We start from the raw sequence: 21,210 nt of genomic DNA, 5'->3' as shown, positions 1-21,210 counted from the left end.
AAGCTCCTGGTTTTGATGGAGTTTGCAAGGTTTGGGCATTCCCACACTTATTTCATAGCATACCAGTGCATGAACTGAGCAATGTTCCTCTTTTAATTGAAAAACTCACAATGTCTAAGATCAGAGAAGTCTAATACCTGTCAGTGGGGGGCTGAGTAGAGGTGTAATGGCTCAATAAATCTGTGGTCCAGTTCATACTGCAGTTTTGGGTAATGATTTCAGTTTTGGTTCAGTTTGTTTTTTACATTAGGGAGAAAGAAACACTACCATTTTCAGTGTTCTCTATATTTTGTCTCATTTACAAAGTTAACGTTCCTTTCTGAGATTTAGGATAACAATATGAAATCAACAAATATTCTTTCAAAGGCAAAAGTCTTTGTTAACATTTTAAAACAAGCAAAAATACTTAGAGCGTATTCATTAATTCATCAGTTAAGTGTGTGTTTGTATGGCTCTCGTCCAGCGGATGTGTGTTTAACACTGCACTTTTCATCTCCCAGTTCAAAATGTAATGAACACATCAGGTAACTCTCCTTGGCACCGGAGGTCCAAACAACACTGGTTACAGCTTTGTAGGGTGTGTTGTATATTGAACAGTGCAGTTTGCTTCTTATTTAAATCTAATCACTTTTTTTATATAGCGCCTTTTGAGCAAAATTGCAATACAAGGTGCTTAGCAATACAATGAAAATATAACTATGTAATGAAGATACAACCATATAGTGAAAATAAATGGTAATAAGGAAATTATATTATGAGAAATAAGAGACATGGTAGAAGAGACCAGTGTAGCACTAATAGATTGGAGATTAAAATGAAATGGATTAAGAGAATGCTAAGATAAAAAGGTATGTCTTAAGATTTCTTCTCAAGGTGTTTACAGATTATGACGCCCTCAGCTCCTCTGGCAGGCTGTTCAGAGGTGAGGACTAGACACTAAATGCCACCTCCCCATAGTCCTGTCTTCACCCTGGGAACAACTAAAAGGCCGGTGTTAAGAGTACCTGAGTGACCCAGAGCGAGTACACATTAAAAGCATGTCTGAAATATTCAGGTGCTAGTCCATTAGTCATTTGAATATCAATAAATTGATCTTAAAATCTATCATAAAACTGACATGCAACCAATAAAGGGACTTCTGCTGCTGGTCAGTACTTGTGCTGCTGAATGATCTGTAGCTTATTTGTAGCTGTGTTAGGTAGGGCAGGAAAAGAGCATTTCAGTAACCAAGCCTGCCAGTGATGAAAGCATGCATAGGTCTCTCAGTATCTGCTTGGGAGAAAAACAGTTGCACTTGAGCAGTATTTTTTTCCAGGCGGTAAAAGCCAGCTTTTGTGAGATTACTGGTGTGAGATTGAAAATTCACATCACACAGAATCTCTTTCCGGACCTTTGCTCTGATAATTAAAACCTCAGTCTTATCATAGTTCAGTTGAAAGGAGTTATGTGACATTTTAAAGTTGATTTGAATAATTATGTTTTTTAACATAATTTGTGGATAAAAACCAACAGAACCTATGGCTCATTATGGAGGAAAAATACATAGCACCATGGCATCAAGGTCAAATTAGGGATTTTATTCAGCAATCAGACTTGTACATAATTATAAAAAACAATACAAATAAAGAGTTATCAAATTTGGCCAAGCATTTATAGTCAGATCAACTGCTTTGACAGATGGTAAGATAGGGAGATCTGAGTCCTACTTACAGCGAATTGAGGCCAAGCAGACTTGATGGCTACAAGAAAGTGATTAATCCCTGACCACTGTCCATCATACCAGTGTGAAGGGTAAAGAAGCCAAAATGTCAAAATACATTTTTTTTTCTTTAACACTGAATAGGCCCTCCGAATAGGGAACGAGTCAAATGCTGTTCAGTTTATCATGTCAGTTTGACCTGAACCCCCAACATACTATTCCTCCAAGCCAGTCTAGCCAGAACGCAGTAGTGTGCTGGTATACTGGTTTCACATTTCATACAGTAAAAAGGTAAAATTCTCCTTAAATGTAGTCTAAATAATTGATTCTCCATTTCATAAGCTATATTTGCAAGCAAAACATGCAATGTAGCAACTTCTGGTCTGGTCTAGCACTATTATTTGTCAGACAGTTTTGATCATTTACAGTAGCTGAGTATGTGTGACCATAATGGTCCAATAAAAACATGGTAACCCAAGCCTATGAGACCTTGATTTTTAATTTACATAAATTATTCAATATTTTTTTTTAACCACTTGACAAATCTAAAATTTCAATGTTGGTTGATTTTTTTTTTTTTTTTTTAAATTGGTTGTACAGTCATACATCCATTTCACCCAGTCATTAAGTTGTCATTCAAGCTGGTAGCATTTCACCGCCATCGACATGGAAAACCATCAACCCAAAGTGGAATGGCTACATGAGGGAAGAAAACAACCTTAATTTAATTGCACTTATTAGTGTCAATGTCTAGCATATAATAGGGACAAACTAGGGGTGTTATAGTGGTAAGAAAGGAGCATACGATTAAGTGGTCTAGAAGCTCTTACAAACTAATGGCTTTAAAAAGGTCTGTCCCTCCCATGGAAAAATAAAAATATCTCAGATATTTCATTTAGTTTTATACTTTGAGGTGGCTGTATTAAAATAGATAAAACTAAACTGTAATATCCTTAACATCCTGAATGTTGCCTTAGCCTAGTTTTGGCCTTGGCCAGAAACTTTGTGACAGAAATAAAAGGATAATTCCACTTAACTTCTACATGGGCCTCAATTTGCTGTCATGCTGATTGACTGGTGAAAAACAAAACAAAACAAAACACTTATCCTACTGTTAGACAGCAGTCCTCCCTGCACACTGAGAGGTATGTACAGCTCTTCAGTGATGTAAATGACTAAATTTGGTTCAGTATTAATCAACATGATAACCGAAACTTGGATAATAAGGCCCAACTACTTTTCCTTACCATGGCACACACACTTCTCCCTGTCAAGATTAATGAATTTACGAATGGAATTCTACATTATGACCAAAGGTCTCCTGAAAACCTGACCACAGAAAACATAGGAAGATGCAGCAATGCCTGATGAAAATAGATGTAAAATTTTTTAAGCCATGTGCATCATGTTTGGTAAAATTACACTGCACTGCATCCACTTTTAGGTACAAGTATTTCTCTGTTTTTTTTTTTTTTTTTTTTTTTTTTTTAATGAATCTAGTGGGCTATTCTGCACAAATAAAGCAAGGGAAAATTATTTTTTAAATGCAGATAAAGTGGTGTAGCTATTGGCTTCCATGTCACTGAGCCACTACTAACCAGAAGAAAAATGTAAAGGCAACATTAAGGAGGCTAATTATACTGCTGTCTAACACAGCCACCCCAAACTCGGAAATACACACATACACAGATCTTGTTTTCTAGTATCATACATGAAATCCATATTAAAAAGCAATGCGACTTAAACAAGTCTTTAACAATAGCATGATGTTTGTTTCTGTGCAGGATGCATCTGATTTGTGAACCTAAAAGCCAAGAGTTAAATGAAGACGGGTACAAGAGTCTATGTTGTGTATACTGGTTGGACGCTCACATCCATCACCGGTCCATCATGCTGAGGATCATCTCAGGAGTGAGGTCTCCGTTAGGTGGGGCTTCAGACAGCTGCACCTCCTGTGTCGTCTCCTCTCCCTGGGCCAACCCCTCCACCTGAACGGGCAGTTTCCCTCTAACAGCCTCCACTTCCTCAGTGGTTTCCTCAGCGATGTCCTCCTCCGGATCAGCTCCAATCTCCTTCTTCACGATGATGTCCACCTCTCCAGTGGCTTCATCTTCCACACGGATGATGGCAGACGCTGTTCAGAAGGTTTCAGGTTAGAAAATGCCTTTATGAATTCCCATAACTAAGTACAGATTCAAGAAATACCCCCCCCCCCCCCCCCAAACAGTTTTTACATCTACTGCATTTTCATCAGATCAGGCTGGGCGATAATTCAATGTTCATTTACTGTCTTCCAATAGGAACTGTGGTAATGACTGTGATACAAAACTCCACTGTCTAAACTGTCAACCAAATTTTCAGTCAAAAAACATCAAAAGACCCTTATGATTAATGTAGGGATGTCACGAGAATTGATACTTCGGTACCAAGTCGATGCCAATAGTCCAAAAATATTACAGTACCTGTTTTTTGTATGGCACCTTAGGTATTGGATGTATTAATTTAGATTTAGTGTTTATTACAAGTTGGCCTTCAGTGGGCCATAGTATATTCTTCCGGAACCGATGGGGGCAGTATACACACGATTTGAGCTTGTCTGAGTGAAGAAGAGACAAACACATGAATGATAGAGCTGCAGCTTCGCCTTGGCTTGACCAAAAGAAACACAGCAGGAGCTGTGTATGGAAGGATTTTGCATTCAAGTGAATACTCAGGGGATAATAATAAATTCACAAAACAAAATATGTAAATGGTGCCATCAAATTTTCCTGCTAAATGGCATAAGTTGTTTCTCTCTGCTCTCTCTTTTTTTTTTTTTTTTTTTTTACCATGGTATCAAAACAGGTATTGAGAATCGTGGAAATCCACTGGTATTAGTATCGACTACTGAATTTCTGGTATCGTGACAACCCCTAGATTAACGTGATACTGATTTAAACCATCTAGCCTAGTGCCACTTATAAACAACTACTATTCACAGTGATTTGTTAGACTTCAGCGGACACTAGTAAGCCTCCAATAAACATTAAGTAGAGCATATAGGAATCAGATACTTACTGGTTGGTTTACTCTTCGGGGGCCGTCCACGTTTCCTCTTGGCTGGTGGCTCCTCAGGTGCTGGGGTAGGGAAGACAGCTGGGGCCTGTTCCACCTCAATCTCAGGCAGCAACTCCTCTTCCTCTTCCATCTCATCCAGCTCAGCCTCTACATGTGAGAGGGAGAGCAAGGAAACATGGGGAGTGTTAACCTTCAGTCGGTGTCTATCAAGGTTCTAACCTCTTTAAAAGATACATTAAGACTGGGCAATCCCACATACAAAGGGAAAAAAAGCTATTCTTAGTTTATTGTAACTGGATTTTCTTTGTTTATTCCCGTCTCCAAACATGTACTATCCTGAGTGAAAGTTTTTATTCCAACCAGACAGTCCACCAGCTGATTTCACTGTTATCATGGCCCAGGTATCATGATAGCACCTTATCTGTTATGGTCTGATTTCCACCCCTAGTCAGGACCAAGATCCCTGGGAAACATTTCCAACACAGGCCGAGAAACTGTGAATATGCTATTGTCAATCAATGCAGCTTTAAACCCCCCGGTAAACATTTTTTTTTTTAATCCCTTAGTGCATTTCACAATTAACAGCTCGTGCAAACATATTTTGCTGTCAGAATGCTATGAACACAAAATGCATACACTACAGGTTGGCTGATCTGTAGCAGTAGCCAATGATTATGTCAATACACTCTCTGATTTATGAACAGTTCACATTTGATAGGGTTATACCTGTGTCATCATCGTCATCCTTCCTGGAGCGCATCTTCTTCTTCCTGCCACGGCGGCCCCTCTTGGCGGGAGATTCATTCTCCTCCCCGATGTCCTCGCCCGTGCAGTTCTCAGTATGACGCAGCATTGTGTTCTGAGGGGCAGAGCAAACACGTGACCATCACAGTCACATATGTTCCTGTGTGCAAGAGCCAGTTCTCCGTAATGTGAAGGGTACTTGTGCATGCTTGCAACATCTCAGGGTTGAATCTTACCCTACGAGTGAACGTCTTGCTACACTTGCTGCAGACAAAGGCAGTGGGAATAAAGTTAGGATCATGGTAGCGCCTGAAGTGCATGTCCAGCAGCTGCTTCTGCCGGAATGTTTTCTCACACTGACTGCAGGCAAACGGCTTCTCTCCTGTATGTGTCCGTTTGTGCATTATCATGTGGCGCTCCTACAAGGTGATATGTCACAGAACAGCAGCCACTTTAGCTTACAAATAAAAAAAAAATAAGACAAGAGATACAGATGTGAAATGCAAACTATGGCATCAACTACTCCACACTTGACGTGACACACCTGTCTGCAGCAGTAGTCACACTGGTCGCACTTAAAACGTTTCTCATTCTTGTGAGTCTTCTGGTGTTGGATGAGTGCATAACGCTCATGGAAGACAGCGTCACAATAACGACACTTCTTGCCTGTTGCAATGAATGAGTGCTGCTTCCGCAAGTGGACACCTTGGGAAGAAACAGTAAGTCAGTATAGCTACAAGCACTGGGCCGACCTAAATCCCTCACAAGTGTCCAACAAGTGTGACATGGGCCGTTTATCCCATTGTCAAAAAGCTAAGCCAGTTTGAGGTAGCTGCTATGCCTTGAAAGATGCTATGAAGGCCAAATAGACAACAAATTGGTGTCATACCCAAGTACACTGAGCAGGAAAACAGTGAATACACTTACATGCATGCCAAAATTCTGATTACTGGGACTAATCAGTTTGAGGCAATATTTCACTTATATGGTTCATATGGTTTGAAGAAATCTGATTTCTATAATAACCCTTTAAATTTTATAATGGTGTATACGGCTTAAATACTTGCACTTTGAAGCAACCAAAATAAATCTGGAGGTGTTCACATGCCCCAAAAAGACTGTGCAGAAATCTAGGTGTGTTAACCAGGCTAAGCTAAGATTATGACTTACTGTGATCAAGATAATCAGATAAAGGCATTTTCACGTCAATTTCAATAATTGTGCCTTGGTGTTAGCATACTGACAGAATTAGCTTTACATTAGGACTGAACAATTAATAGCAATATGGCCAAATGCAATATCCAAATCACAGGGGTACCGCAATACTGCAGAGTTGCCCTTACCTACAGATTGTATCCATGTGTAAGAAAATATTTGGAACAAACCAGAACAAAAGTTGCATCATCATTTTTAAATATTTATCCAGTGAAAAATTAGAGTAGGATGCAAAAATTAATACCAACTGAAATTGGGAATTGTTTTCTTTCTTAACTTATTTAGCTCTAATTTTAACTGAATTACTTGTATGTATGTGAATGTACTCAGTAACAGTAGAGGGAAGATTCTGACAGTACACTATAACATCAGATATTGTGGTTATTATAAAGCTCCCTGGGTAAAAATTTTAGCTGTAACACACAACGTACCAAGATCACTCTTGCGGGCGATAACTGTGTCACAGTGGGGGCAGTGGAATTTGGCCACGTTCTCTGTGTGTTTTTGCAGAATGTGCATCTTCATGGTGCCGCTCTGTGTGAAGCGAGCATGGCAGATGTAGCACTCATACGGCTTCTCACCTGCAACAAAGAGGAGATGGCATAGTAAACAAGTGATTGTTCTCTCAAACGATAAGCAGCCTAAGCCAGGAATATCTTTTGACTACTTAAGGTTGCGACTGTTTTACCCGAGTGTGTCCTCATGTGTCTCTTCAGCTTGTAAGTATCTCTGCTGGCATAGCTACACAGACTGCATTGGAAAGGTCGCTCCCCTGTATGAGAGCGGATGTGCCTTTTCAACTTGCTCACCTGTGGGGGGAAAAAAAGAGAAACCATCAAAACACACCACATCAGGCTTCAAAAAGGGAAATTCAGATTAGGTATGTTCATAAACAAAAATGAGTACGATTAGAGATTACTTGCCTCTACGCTGCAATAGTCACACATGGAGCATTTGAAAGGCTTCTCGTGTGTGTGTTTGTAGCGACGATGGCGCACCAACTCACCGCTGGTCACAAAAGCCATATCACAGTCTGTGCATTTATGAGGCCGTGTGCCTATGAAATTGAAGAATATATTAATGAAAGAATATTGCTCAGTCTATTCATTATATTCATCTATCCTATTAAGCTTCCCCCAGCAAAGCTTAATTTACTAAGTTATCCAAATCATCTTGACTATACCAAATCTTATCTAACTAAAAATCACACTTCAAATACCTGTGTGTGTGTTGAGATGGTTCCTCAGCAATGTGACGGTCCTAAATGCCCTTCCACATAAGTGACATTTATGTGGCCTTTCATCTGTGTGACTCTTCATGTGGCGGTCCAGGTTGGAACGTCGTGGACATGTGTAACTACACAGCTCACACTGAAATGTCTTCTTTACACCTAAAGACATAAAGACAAGATAAGGGATTTCTCCAATGCAACACAGACCTACTCCATCGATGATCACACCATGGCACAGCAAAACGCTGGCAAGTGAAACTCTCAACACATCCAGTTTAGGGTTTTACAATTTGGATCCTGCAAGAGGTTGCCATTTCTGATGGTTAAGTCTCTCATGGGTGTGATCAGATTATGTATTATTATTATTATTAATGTTATCATTATTATTATTGTTATTATCATGTATACTTGCAATACTTGCATTCATCTCTCAGATGTCATATTTTTTCACATTTGTGTTTCCTACACAGCATGGAGAGTTAAAGAGCATGTACGAAAAAGAATTTAGGCCATACAGACAGATTAATTTCAACTGTTCATGTGACCTTTAGACAAAACAATGGTCTTGTTGCCAGGTTTCTGCAATATTTGTAAACGGATAATCTTTGTTCTGCATCTATAGCACTGGGATTGTAGCTGAAAAACCAATTTGGTGTGTCGAGGATGCAAAGATATAAGCTTATGTTTGATTTGCTGGTCAAGGTTGTAACAGTGCAGGCATAATTACACTATTGCTATACACAACAATGTGTGTTTGCATCAGTCTATATTCAATTTTCAAGACAGAACAGGCCATCTAATCTCCTTTCACATCTTTTTGACCATCAGGGCACAGAGTATACACAGTGGCATGCTTCCCTTATATTTTCCAGTGTCTCTGGCCATGACTGCAAACAATAAGCTTGTTTTCAAATTACTGATAGAGAGCAATTCTCATCATTTCCCGCACTCCGTCTACTGTGTTGTATATACACACAAAGAAACATGCTGTAGGACTAACCTTTCTTCTTGATTTTGGTTGGTTTGGGTGGTTTCATGTTCCCCACAACCTTCTCAGCATTCACCTCTGACAGAAGCCCCTCCTGCTGCTCCTCCTCAAAGTCATAGACAGACACATCCATGTCACGATCACCATCTGCATAGCGCAGGCAGCTCTTTTTTCCTTTCTTTCCCTTCCGGACAATAGCAGCAGGCTGGTAGTCTGGGTCTTTGGACCACTCAGGATCTTCTTGCTGGGGCTCTGTGGGTTCCTCCTCTATTGGTGCCTCCTCCTCTTCCTCTCCCCTGGTGACTTGAAGCTCCTCGTGGGCTGCCTGGAGCTCATCTTGCTCTACAGTCTCCACCTCTCCATTAGCACCAACTTTCACCACCTGGAAAAGAACAAGGTAACAAGGTGCATCTTTCATGAGCAGACTTACCTCTGGCACCCTGAAGCTGGTAGCACAGCAGTGCACCAAATCTGGCAGTTTGTTTTGAGCAGAATATATCTTTAGTTAATTTGGTTGTAGAGTGGTTCAATGTGGGTTCATACCTGGAAGCCCTCTGGCAAGGGAAGAGTGTGACAAATAACTGGCTCTGAGTCCTTGTTAGCTGCTGATGCATCGACAAATGTGGCCTGGAGACCCTCCACAGTTGTGGTTGTGACTGGTACCTGCACCAGCTGAAGCTGACCAAGACCTAGTGCAGCTCCTGCCTGCTCCTCCATATTCACCACCTACATGGAATAAGAAGTAATTTCATCTTAACCAAAAGCAAAAAAAAAAAAAAAAAAAAAAAACCTCAACAATGGGGTTGAAAGAATTTACAGCAATGGTCCAACCAACATTCCATACAAACCTGGAGGGTGATTATCTGGCCCTCGTCTCCACCAGTAACGGTCACTGTGCCGCCCCCCTCCAACACTTCAGTCTTCATTTGTAACAAAGTTGGATCAAGAGCATCCATCACCATCATCTCCATGTTACCAGCCACCTCCCCTTGTGAAGCTATGGCTGCCCCCTGCATCAGGGCCTCCCCACCCTCTGGTAGGACCTTTCCATCAGCCAAGGCAGCAGCCTCAGTGGTCTCCATGGACACAACCTCGCCCTCCATGGAAACGGGCTAACCAACACTCTAGCAAACAGAGAGGACAAATAAAAACATGTAATAAGAGCAATAAAGACTTACATAAGCCTGTACTTTAGTATTTTTCCTCTGTGCTTTGTCACTAAAAGTCCAATACATTTGATCCGAGTAAGAGTAAAATCTTCAGCCATAGTAAAATACCCACATAAACTGTCGGGTAATTCAGTGTCAGTGTACTGCTGACATTATTCTTCATCATTAACAGGGGGCGCTCTCATCCATCATATATGTTTATATAAAATCCCGAGTTTGGAGGGACATGGGAGCTGAAAAGAATAAAAAAATTTTTACCAGTCTTTACTCCAAGGTCATAGGCTAATAGTGACTTATTGCAAAAATAAAAGTGGGGTTAATTACAGTAATGAGACTGGACATAATGATTAGAAGAAAAAACGTGTTACTCCAAAACTAACAAATACTCAACAATTGTTTTTTGTTAACCTTGCTCCCTATAACTGTTCCACAAAATCACCCCGTCGCTTAACCCTAACCCTGTTATGGCTAATCTTCTGACTACCATCAAAGTTTTTGAGTCTTACTTCAGTGATTTCTTCATGGGAAAGAGTTACATGTGCTAACAAATCGTCCAATCGTCGTAGTTCGACGATTGTAATGAGCCCTTTACCCTTTTAATTTAACATTAAGTGCTTAATATAAACCAAGTCGCAATCCTGCGACACACTATAGACATGATTTAATGGGTTTATTAGCTTTTCATCGGTCTAAGGTTCAAAGCGACCCGCCCCTGTTCTCTAAAAACACTTTAAAATGTAACCTCTGTGATTCAAAAAACACTGTATCAATCTGAAAATGATGCAAAACACTTTTGTTTGGCAACTCGGGAAGCGCGAGTTCGTTTGAGAAGAGGAAACAAAAGGCACGGTAAGATGGACGTCAGGCCTAAACTAACTTAAAACCACAACCACAGTTAATGTGGCCGTCTTTGCACAAATGTCACCATATATAAGAGAAAAGCCGCAGATACGTTCGCCTGAGACACTTAACTGTAAATTGTACACTTATTTACTCAATTTTGGAAAACGATAGAGGGAGACAAACACCCCCCGCTAGCCGCCTGGACGGTAAGCCCTACCGTGACACCTAGAGGCCGACGACAGCTCCTACAAAAACGTTCCCCTTCACCGGCAGGAACTAACTGTTTCACTTACTCTTCGGCACTCTCTTCTCCACTTATATGTGTTTCGGAGATCAGTTCCTGTGTTTTCTCCCTTTTGCTCCGGTGCGGTCGTCCGTAGCTCTTGAATCAGACTATTAATTGTTCTCCCGCTTTGGAAGAGTTAGCCTGACACAAAATGGCGGCCTGTTGTTGTGAACGGACATGCGCAAACAGAGGACCGACGGGAGAAAACGGGAGGGTAGGCAGCCCGCGCCAGTTTTGAATTCGAGCGTGGGCGTGGCGTCCGAGTGAATGATCACTGTGTCCCACATGGCCCCGCCCCCTAGCAATGGCGTTTATTCATCAGGCTGATTACAATGATGATGATGATTGTTATTATTGTTTGTAGTTTCTAGTGTTTGTAGTGGTAGTTGTAGGAGGAGCAGGGAACATAAAAGTAGTATAAATAATATACTTTTCCACTGAGAGGTGCGAAGTTGTTTCTGCTTGTTTTTCTGTTTGTTTGTTTGTTTGTTTGTTTGTTTTGTAAATTTGCAAAGAAAAGTCGATTTTGACCTTTGTTTTCAAAATATATCATAATAGGTTAGGTTAGGTTCTATGCAATAATAAAACACTGAAAACCAACCACCAGAGGGCAATATGACTGTTGAAAGTGTAGCCCCCCCTCCCCACACACACACACACACACACACGCACGCACGCACGCACACACACACACACACACACACACACAAGGAGTCGTGATTGCTTGTGTGCTTCATAGGGAATTTGCTATTGCTGCTCACTTTGTTCCAGCACAGACCGAGGGGAGCAGGAGTGAACCTCCATTTTATATCAGACAGTAATCCTCAATTCTGATCAACTGCTAACTGATTACAGCATTTTCATCTGGAAAACTGATGCTGTCTTACTTGGCAAATGCGTCCAAAATTGTACCAAAGAACGGAAAGAAACAGAAAATCACTGTTTTTTCAGTGGTTCAAATATCCCACTGAAATTTTATTTAATTTTGATGTAATCATATACTTTGTGTGGGTGACAGATGATTTCATAGATGTAGCCTTTACCACCACTCTAAAGGAGCCAAAAAGTTTCATCAGCCAGACATCAGCCACTTCATCACTGATTTAACTGATGTGGACATTTCCAGTTATGGAGGAGTCTCAACATGTTCACTAGGCACTCAGTGATGTTGTTAACACTTTGAAAACACAAAAGAGTTGATATAAGTCATGAACTCCTCTACTGTTTATTATAGCTTCTGCATGTGTTGTGCAGCAGCTTGAGAGAAAAATTTGACCCTTAGGCAAGTTCACATGCCTTCTCAATCAGGCACTGGTTGATGTGTGCATACAGTGGCCCTGATATCATCTTTACTATTCTAGTATAACCTGTGGTATACCATTGTTCCTAATTTAATAATCCACTAATGACGCATCTACGTGTCTTTAAATGTTTTATGACTACAGATATATACGCAAAGATGGAAACAAACAAATTGTCTTTGGTGTTTGTGTCTTTGCTTCATGAAAAGACAAAAAAGGCAGATCATACTGTTATCACTGTTTAACTCGCGTAACACTCGACCAAATATCCTCAAGAACTGAGCTCAATTTACAGGTTGATCTGTCTTTGAATGTCTGATTCATTTAACATATTTCATCTTATTTTCTATATTAACATTCATAAAAATACAAGAGACCTCTGAAGCACGTTACCAACAGAAGATTGGGAGAACCTGAACAGAAAAAACATTGTACAGAAAGTTAGAAAGTTGTCTGTGACCCAAGTCAGGGCATTTGCCCACCCTAAAACATTTTCTTTTGCTTGTAGCTTTTAATAATCTTGGCCTATTACATCTGTGATGTAGCCTTGAAATAATTCATGTCATATTACTCCATATGGAAAAGCTAAACAGGCTCAGAAGTGCGGGTGAAACAATAAATTGATAATGCAATATATTGCAATACTTCCTCTTGTGATACTTTATTGATACATTTGTGCCAAATATTGATATTTGAGTTTTCAATTTAATAGATATATAGCTAGTTACTATGAGGCATGTTTGTTCCCTAGGTATTTTAGGTATTACTTTAGGTATTATTTAGGAATTTTAACTGGGACTGTTCTGTCATGTACATGTGGCAGTCAGCATGCATGTTAAAACACTGAAAAACATGACTGATTCCTGCTTGCTGAAACATTAGTTCACCTTTTCCAGGGTATTTCCAGGGTACAATATATTGCAGAATTGTCTGGATCATGATATCATCTTTGTCTTGGTAAAGTATCATGATAGTATCGTGTCACGATTTACCCAGTGATTCACAGCCCTTCTCATAAGTGGAAAACAAGCTTTTGCTGGGTTATTGCGTTGCCTTGGACACAGAAGTAACCAATTAGAAAGGAAACAGGTTTTGGATAATTGCTTGCCTGAATTGCCAGTTAGCCTCTGAGATTTCATTTGAACCAGCTCTTTAGAATAAGTCGATTATCTTCTCTTACCAAAACAACCAGCACATTATTTTGTAACATATCAACACATGTGGTTTAACCGGAGAGCACTAAATTTTGTTAATGCTAATTGTTCCCTAAAATTTGTCTACCTCCATAAAATAAGATAAAACATTTCCATTGGGGAAACTGTATAAATGACAGCTTGACCAATATCTGTGTAATAAATCAGTGGTGAATGCAATCTTTGCATGTTGCTACAGAGTCATTTTGAAATGTACAATGTGTAAATGCTACAATTTTGTTCAATCTTAAAATCAGACCAACCAATTACCATAAAATTTGCTACATTTGCTCTAGGGGGCATTAGTAGTCTGGCTATAAGGTGCAACAGAGATTGGTGCCAGAGGATGCAGACTTTTATGATATGGCTTATAAATTAATTATAGTTTGAAACATAACTATTTTATGATCCCCTCATACTCTTCAGTTGCCCAACATGTTATGGCAGCTTTTCCGCCACAAACTTACTGCTTCTGCTTGTATTATTTAAAGTATCCTTGCAGACACATAATTATTCTATTTGTTAAAGCTACATAATCTTAGGTTTTCAACTTTTAAGTGTGATGCCGTGTTATCTCACACTTAAGAGGACTTCAGTTAGTTTCACAACACTGCGTCCAGTGAAATCACAAGTTGAAAGCTGTCTTATTGTGAACATCTTGTGAATATAAAAACTTGGTTGCGTGTTAAATTATTATTTCTGAGTACTGAGATAAGATACTATGTGATCCACTTTATTGTGGGACAGAGGAATTTATATAGACAGCCCATCACTTACAGCATTTCAGAACATCTCTGCATTCAAAATAAATTATTAATTTGTTACATAATCAGAACATTTTGTTCAATTCAGTTATTGTCATTACAGTATCTTCATATACATGACAACAGTACTTAAGGACATTAGCACAGATAAAACAAGTATCATCATTGTCAATTTAGCTCTTTCTCTCCCTCACTCTGCCAGCTCTCCTTATTTTATCACCATCTTTTCTCTCTCTGAGGGGAGGGGGTAGAGAAAGGCGAGGTTCTGTTGTCAAATCTGTCAGTCTGGCCAGCCTGGCCCCTCCCACTTTAGTAGAGGCATTACATACTGCTGGTGCTCGTGCTCTTAGCAACGGTGCCTCAGCAACAGAGCCAAGGCAACAGAGCTCCACGGCAACAGCGTGCCGTGTCTCCCCAATGGAGCTGCCATTGGGCGGACCAGCGCTTAGGCACTACACCCAGAGCAGACCCAGACCTCACCGACAAAAACTCAACTATCGTCCCAGCAGACCACAGGTACTGTGAAAGAGGAAAAGAAAGATTTTTTTAAAAAAAAAAGATGAGAGAAAGGTGGTTTGTGTGTGAATGTGTGTGTGTGTGTGGAAACAAAATGGAAGGGAGGAAGAGAGGAGAGATCTAATAGGGTACTGAAGGGAGAGGCAGGGGGAAGGGAGGGATGGAGGGAGAGTGCTGTGGAGGATGCCTGGTCCCCTCTTTAATGAGGCAGTCCCATTGTACCGGTCACCAGCTGTTTGAAGCACCCAGACTTTGCATTTATGTGTGTGTCAGCGCATAAGAGGCGTGACTATGTATGAGCATCGGTGCTAGTTTGGTTTGCATGTCTTTTCTTGCTGTCTCTGAATAAAGATAGTGGCCTTTTTTAAAAAAAAAAAAATTCCTAGGATTCTATAGGGAAGTGTACACTGTATGTGTTAATGAGTGATCATGTACATAACTCATAGCGCTGAATATGTCACGGAGCTACTAGGTTGTGGACACAGTCACTTCCTGGGAGCCTGTGTCCAGTGAGGCAAAATTCAAGCAATTCCCTTGGCAAGATATCATGTAACAGTGACTTCTGCTAAATTTGTGTTTTGTAGTCCGCCCCCTGGCTTTTATTGCTACTTGTGGGCACAGATGTTACATGATCAGGATGGTGTGTTACTGTATAGCTGCATTTTTTCCCTCCACAAACCATTACCTCCACTGGCAAAATGACTTATCAGGCTTTCCCTCATGTGAAATCCTCTGACCCCCTGCTGCATGTTACTGAGCAACTGGCTCTTAGGAGGCAGATTTGTAGTATGAGTGAATTCAGGATTTTGACCAACCAAAAAAAGAAAGAAAGAAACAAAGAAAAGACACTTATAGAGACAGCAGAGAAGCCAGCACCAGGGTGTGTGAGTTCTTGAGGTGAGTGTTATGTAATGCTTCTCATGTGCCATATGACGTAAGTTGCTTTTCATCACCAGTTTGATTTTTGGCGTAATTGTCCCCGTATTTGTGTCTTGACCCATGTGTGTAATTAGGAGCCAATAATTGAAAGTGAAAATGAGGTCCTCGAGCACATGGGGCGAGTGGATGAAGGAGTTGAAGAGTTCTTTACTAAGAGAGTACTTCCTGTTGATACCCTGTGAGTATCTGCAGCTGCCAAATAAGCTTAATTTTATTTCTTTAATATTGAACTAATCTAGATACTAAACTAACAGAAACTGGGCAGCTTTCAAGGAAAGCCCCACCTCCACTTTCATAAATTTATTCTATATAATTGAATGAGCCTGAGATACTCTGATCCTTTCTATAGGAAAAAACAAGATGAAGAATCATCCACTACAGTGCAGCAAGTGGCTCCTGCCAGTTCTGTGTCTTTTCCACCACCGACCAAAACACTCAGGAGGAGGCTTGGTGATTTCTTTACCCTCAAAAAGAGACGAGGTCTGAAATCAGAGACAAGTCAGGAGGGGCGACCCAAAAAAGCCACTATTGCTGATTTTATTCGACCTCTCAGGGAGGCCAGAGGTGACAAAGACAAAGACAAAGACAAAACTAAGGAAAGCGACAAGGAAAATGAAAAGGAGAAAGGAAAAGAAGATCACAGTGCTGTTACTGGAGAATCAGCTGTGCAGGAGACGCTTACTTCTGGTCCTGCACCGCTGAGAGGTGAAGCGGCACCTCCCCGTCGTGCTCTCAGAGAGGGGAAGTCCCAGTCACTCATCCTTCTGTCTGGATCAGCAGCAGCGGGCACCGCTAATTCCAGAAACACTGCAAAGGTGAGTGTTTGCAGAGTTGTGCACCTTTAGAGCCTTTAGATAGATGAGAAGGTTGCAGTATTTAAGCTCTGAAAAGCATTCTTCAGTGTACTGTTGCTGTGATTTCAGAAACAGTACGATGGCCAAAATAGTTTTGAACAGAAGCTCCATCTCATGCTCCAACGTATTGGAGTTTCAAAGCCACAGCCAGAAGAGACACAGGTGTGTGAATGCATATGTATGACTTAAGAAGTATTATATTGGTATGTAGTGGTCTTCAAAGGCATTTAAATACCTTATTAATTCTTGTAGAATCAGGAGGGGGAGATGAAAAAGGCTGAATCTGAAGGTAAGTCGCATTATCTATTTGAATTTAATATAATTAAACCCTAAGCTGTCATTGTGGTGGCACTGCACTGTGCATTCACACTTGACTCCACCTTGAGTTTCCACAGAGCGTCACGTCTGCTACAGCTTGGTGTAAATGAGCAGGAAACAACATTAATCTTGGAGGTTGAGGAATTTGTACCGAAGGAAGTGACTGATTGAAATGTATCAATTCACATTAAAAAAGGTTTAATATCTTAGCAACAAAATTGACTCTGGAAGAAAAAGTATCTATCTCTATTCTTATATTGTTCAGTCATATTTCTTCTTTAAACTTTTGCTTCAGGTACTATTATTGACAGTAAACCTGAGCCACCTCCAACTTTCACGAAACCTCGAACGATGTCCACCTCATCAGGTAACACACACACTGAGTCACTCATTCATGTACGTACTCACTCATTCACTCAATCTTCCTCTTTCTTTAGCTTATATGGTCATCTCAATGATCTGTGCATTTACTCTGTCTTTAGATACAAGGCATCAAATTCGGCAAAGTGCCTCAGCACATGAGTCAGCTGGGAAACCTGCTTTGCTTCCAAAACCAATAATCAAGCCTGGTCCGCCCCCTGCAACATCAGGGCGCAACACACCCGAGAATGAGCTAGCCCAAATACAGGAAGGAGAGTCAGTTACGCCGACTAAACCGAGCCCTACTGAAGCTCTGCCTACCCCGATTTCCTCCACCCTCGCTGCTGCTCCCGCCCTCACTGAACCGACAATCTCAACTTCAGTTCCTGACTCAACTAATTTTACAATCTCCTCTACAAGTACTGTAACTCCCACTGACACAGATATATGCACTGACTCTGATAATCCTACTTCAGCAGTTGCTTTACCCTTGAATGTTACAGAGCTTGATGAAAAGGCCTCTGTCCCTGCAGCTACAGCTAGCACCACCACTGTCCCGCCCGCCTCCACCTCCCCACCACCCTGCACAAGTACCACCACACCCACAGAAATCACTGCCCCTGCCCCCGTTACCTCCACTATCTCTGATTCCATTACCCCAAACCTCTCTGTCACTTCCAGCTCCACAACAATAACAACGCCTTCCATTACCACCTCCAAAACTGATTCTGTACCCGGTGATGAAAGCTCAGTTTCCACAACATCAACAGATCTGTCAACTAAATCATCTTTGCCAATGTTAAATGGCGATGTCTCAACTGATGCTACTCCTACTGCCATTAGTGACACAACTATTTCAGTCAGCAGCACTGTAGACACAGTTTCTTCCATCTCTACCAGCATGCCAAATATGCCGCCAGACGGCTCTGTCACTATTAGTTCAGTTACTTTGGCCAATGATGATTCCACTTCTACCTGTGTTATTTCCACCAGCTCTTTAACTCCAGTTTCATCAGTTACTAAAACCACTGATATTGTGGATGCCCCGACTCCCACAGCTACAGTTTCAGTTGACGCCACCATGAGCAGTTCCTCTGTTGTGCTTGACTCCAGCCTGACCTCCCCCGTCTCTCCTGCCCTCCCTCCCGCTGGCCCCACCTCTCCCACCACTGCTGACATTACCAGCCCAACATCCACTGAATGCATGCCATCTATCTCTACTTCCGCCCACCCAGCAGTCCCTAGCCCCGAAGACATCTCCATTGCCCCCACTTCTACCACTGAAACAAGACATGCAGATACTTCTTCTGCCACTACTAATTCAATAACCCCAGCCGCAGTGAACATCCCCCTCACTAACCCTGAATCAGCTAACTCTAACAATGTCAGCACTATCCTCACCACGCCTATCTCTGCCCTCCATACTACTGATAACTCAAGTGCTACTTCTGATCCTGTGACCAGTCCACTGCCCTCAGTATATATTAGTCCAGGCCAAGATAATGCTTTGCCAACTTCACCAGAAGAAAAATCTAGTCTTGAGCCTGCAGGAAAGGATACAGGTAAGTTTAAAGTTCTGCGCACATGTACACACTTGCTCGCATGCATGCGTTTCTGTGCTTTTTCCATAGATTCCAGTTGAATATTTAACAATTCTCCTTCACAGCAGCTGATAAAGAGGATGCCATGGCTCAAAAGAAGGAGCAAAATGAGATGAATGACAACAGGAATGATCGTGATGACAATGATGATGGTGTGAAGGAGGCTGAGGATGAAAAAGAGAAAGCGCCTTTGGTCAAGAGTGCAGTGGCTAAGACAGAAGTGCAAGAAGAAAACACAAAGGTGGATGACGACACCATGAGAAAAGAAAAGCAAATCAACAGCACTGAGTCAAACAAAAATGGTGAACTGAGTGGAAATGAAGGCATGAAAGAGGGCGAGAAGCAAGAGGAAACCAAGTCAGTGGATGAGAAAAAAGTCTAAAACGAAGATGAAATTGCTAAATATGGGACCAACTACTGTGACAGGGGGCAGGAGAAGCCACAGTAAACAGTAAGGGGGGAGATCCGTAGGACTTCCTACAGGGACCACCACATTACAGCAGCACACCACACAGGGTGGGCCACTGGACCAAAGAACTGAGATCCCCTTTGTGTGACATAATAGACAAATCCAGCAGTGTCTTTGTCATTTTATTTTTTTTTTTAGCCTATGTTTCAATTTTGCATTGCACGTATGATAATGTACTATAAGACAACTACTGTGGTAAAAATACAGTATGTTTACAATAGGTGGATAAGAGACATACTTATGACTATTAAATGGAATATCGAATTGATGGAGTTATTCCCACAGCTTCCTTAAGAAAAATACATTATTGCCAACAGATGACTGTTTGTTTGGTGCTTTGTGAATTCAAAATATTGCTCACATTGTGTTTTCACCTTTCAAATGAAATGAGAAAAAAATCACAAGGGCAAATCAATAAAAGTCAGTGAGCGTGACAACATAGCACCAGTATGCTTGGACAAGTACGGTGTATTCAAATTGACATTGCCGTGATACTTATTTTTAAATTGAATCATAAGATGACTAGAATGGTTCTAATTACAGCATATAATTTGGCTTTACAACATCACCAGAGAAGAATGTAGACAGATTCTATCATGTCAACCCATGCTCTGGCTTTCAAATGCACTGCTCCACACTACGCACAATGTATGCAGGGGTCAAATTGGCTCAACAACAGAATGAAGGTTGTTAAAGAGAATCAAAACTTTCAACAACACTTAAATATGGTGCAAATATGATTCAATTCAATTCAACTCAATTCAATTTTTTTGGCATGTATCGCCAAAATTGGATGATATGCCCTCAGGTGCATCTGATGATGATTGCCAGTTGTTAAACTGACTGCCAGTGCCTGTTAATGTTGTTTAGCATAGATAGACACTGGCAAATGCCATAAAAGGCAAACAGAAAACACATATGGTAAGGTGGAGCACCCATAGTGAAACCACCTAACTTAGCTTAAATAGAAGTGTTGTTGTGGAGAGAGAGAAAAGAGAAACAGCCTAATTTTTAAAATGAAGTTTCAGTGACAAAGTAAAAGAACATGGCACAAAATGATAGGCTGTTGTCAATGCTGTTTCACAGGTGTGAGTATTCATGGGTGTGAATCAGCGGGGTGCTAAAGGAATATCTATTCTCGATCTATTCTATTCTCTACCCTGAGTCAGTATATGGAAAAAAAAAAAAAAAAAACTTCCGATGCATACCTTTGTTGAAATTGAAAAGCATGCCTTGACTTAAAGTTAGAAACTGAGGCAGAAAAATGACTGAAACTTCCCACAGTACTATTAATCTGCTCGGGTTGGCTACAGGCTGGCTACTGTCTCACAGCATTCGTGTTGTAGGTGACATCATTTACACCAAGAAGTAGACTGTGGCTGAGTCAAATTTCCACAATGCAGACAGTTATGATAATTTGGGTAACTTCAAATTAACAGGTCTTTTGCTACATTATACCATGAAATTGAGAAATACAATTTAAGGCAAGAGCTCATTTAAAATGTACTCAGAATTAATGTTACCAAATAACTTCTAGGAAAAGAGAACATTGTTACACATGATCTTTTCCATGCAATTCTAAAAGGACAAGAGGACAGAGCGGAACTAGATTTTTTTTTTTACAAAGTAAACTGCACAAACCAAGTAAAGCAAGACTTGTATT

General features: G+C 40.8%; 3 protein-coding genes across 5 annotated transcripts; 2 read left to right on the top strand and 1 right to left on the bottom strand.

The window, feature by feature from the left end:
• Nucleotides 1–1,556: 1,556 nt before the first annotated feature.
• On the bottom strand, nucleotides 1,557–11,427 carry LOC115378949 (transcriptional repressor CTCF-like). Of its 2 annotated transcripts, none has more exons than XM_030079537.1 (13): nucleotides 11,240–11,427; nucleotides 9,783–10,058; nucleotides 9,478–9,660; nucleotides 8,947–9,316; nucleotides 7,935–8,105; nucleotides 7,639–7,772; nucleotides 7,404–7,524; nucleotides 7,147–7,296; nucleotides 6,045–6,205; nucleotides 5,737–5,919; nucleotides 5,483–5,615; nucleotides 4,757–4,903; nucleotides 1,557–3,833 (listed from the first exon to the last, which is right to left on the bottom strand). In XM_030079537.1, exons 2-13 carry the CDS (start codon nucleotides 10,035–10,037, stop codon nucleotides 3,577–3,579), a joined length of 2,265 nt encoding a protein of 754 aa, XP_029935397.1. In that variant the 5' UTR covers nucleotides 10,038–10,058; nucleotides 11,240–11,427; the 3' UTR covers nucleotides 1,557–3,576. The 2 variants fall into 2 exon arrangements, with proteins under 2 accessions (XP_029935397.1, XP_029935408.1); XM_030079548.1 differs by lacking the exon at nucleotides 11,240–11,427 and adding an exon at nucleotides 11,164–11,227.
• A 3,480-nt stretch (nucleotides 11,428–14,907) lies between these two features.
• Nucleotides 14,908–18,677, top strand: LOC115380659 (flocculation protein FLO11-like). Its single transcript, XM_030081793.1, has 8 exons — nucleotides 14,908–15,006; nucleotides 16,020–16,123; nucleotides 16,295–16,760; nucleotides 16,869–16,961; nucleotides 17,052–17,088; nucleotides 17,413–17,484; nucleotides 17,600–18,576; nucleotides 18,663–18,677. Exons 1-8 carry the CDS (start codon nucleotides 14,908–14,910, stop codon nucleotides 18,675–18,677), a joined length of 1,863 nt encoding a protein of 620 aa, XP_029937653.1.
• On the top strand, nucleotides 18,671–19,749 carry LOC115356909 (putative uncharacterized protein DDB_G0268234). 2 transcript variants are annotated; one of them, XM_030048205.1, is made up of 2 exons: nucleotides 18,671–19,039; nucleotides 19,147–19,749. In XM_030048205.1, exons 1-2 carry the CDS (start codon nucleotides 18,682–18,684, stop codon nucleotides 19,458–19,460), a joined length of 672 nt encoding a protein of 223 aa, XP_029904065.1. In that variant the 5' UTR covers nucleotides 18,671–18,681; the 3' UTR covers nucleotides 19,461–19,749. The 2 variants fall into 2 exon arrangements, with proteins under 2 accessions (XP_029904065.1, XP_029904064.1); XM_030048204.1 differs by having other exon boundaries at nucleotides 19,144–19,749.
• The last annotated feature ends 1,461 nt before the right edge of the window (nucleotides 19,750–21,210 follow it).

The sequence above is a fragment of the Myripristis murdjan genome, chromosome 3 (assembly GCF_902150065.1).
Source record: "Myripristis murdjan chromosome 3, fMyrMur1.1, whole genome shotgun sequence".
NCBI classification, from domain to species: domain Eukaryota; kingdom Metazoa; phylum Chordata; class Actinopteri; order Holocentriformes; family Holocentridae; genus Myripristis; species Myripristis murdjan.
This window is presented reverse-complemented; position numbering and strand designations above follow the sequence as displayed.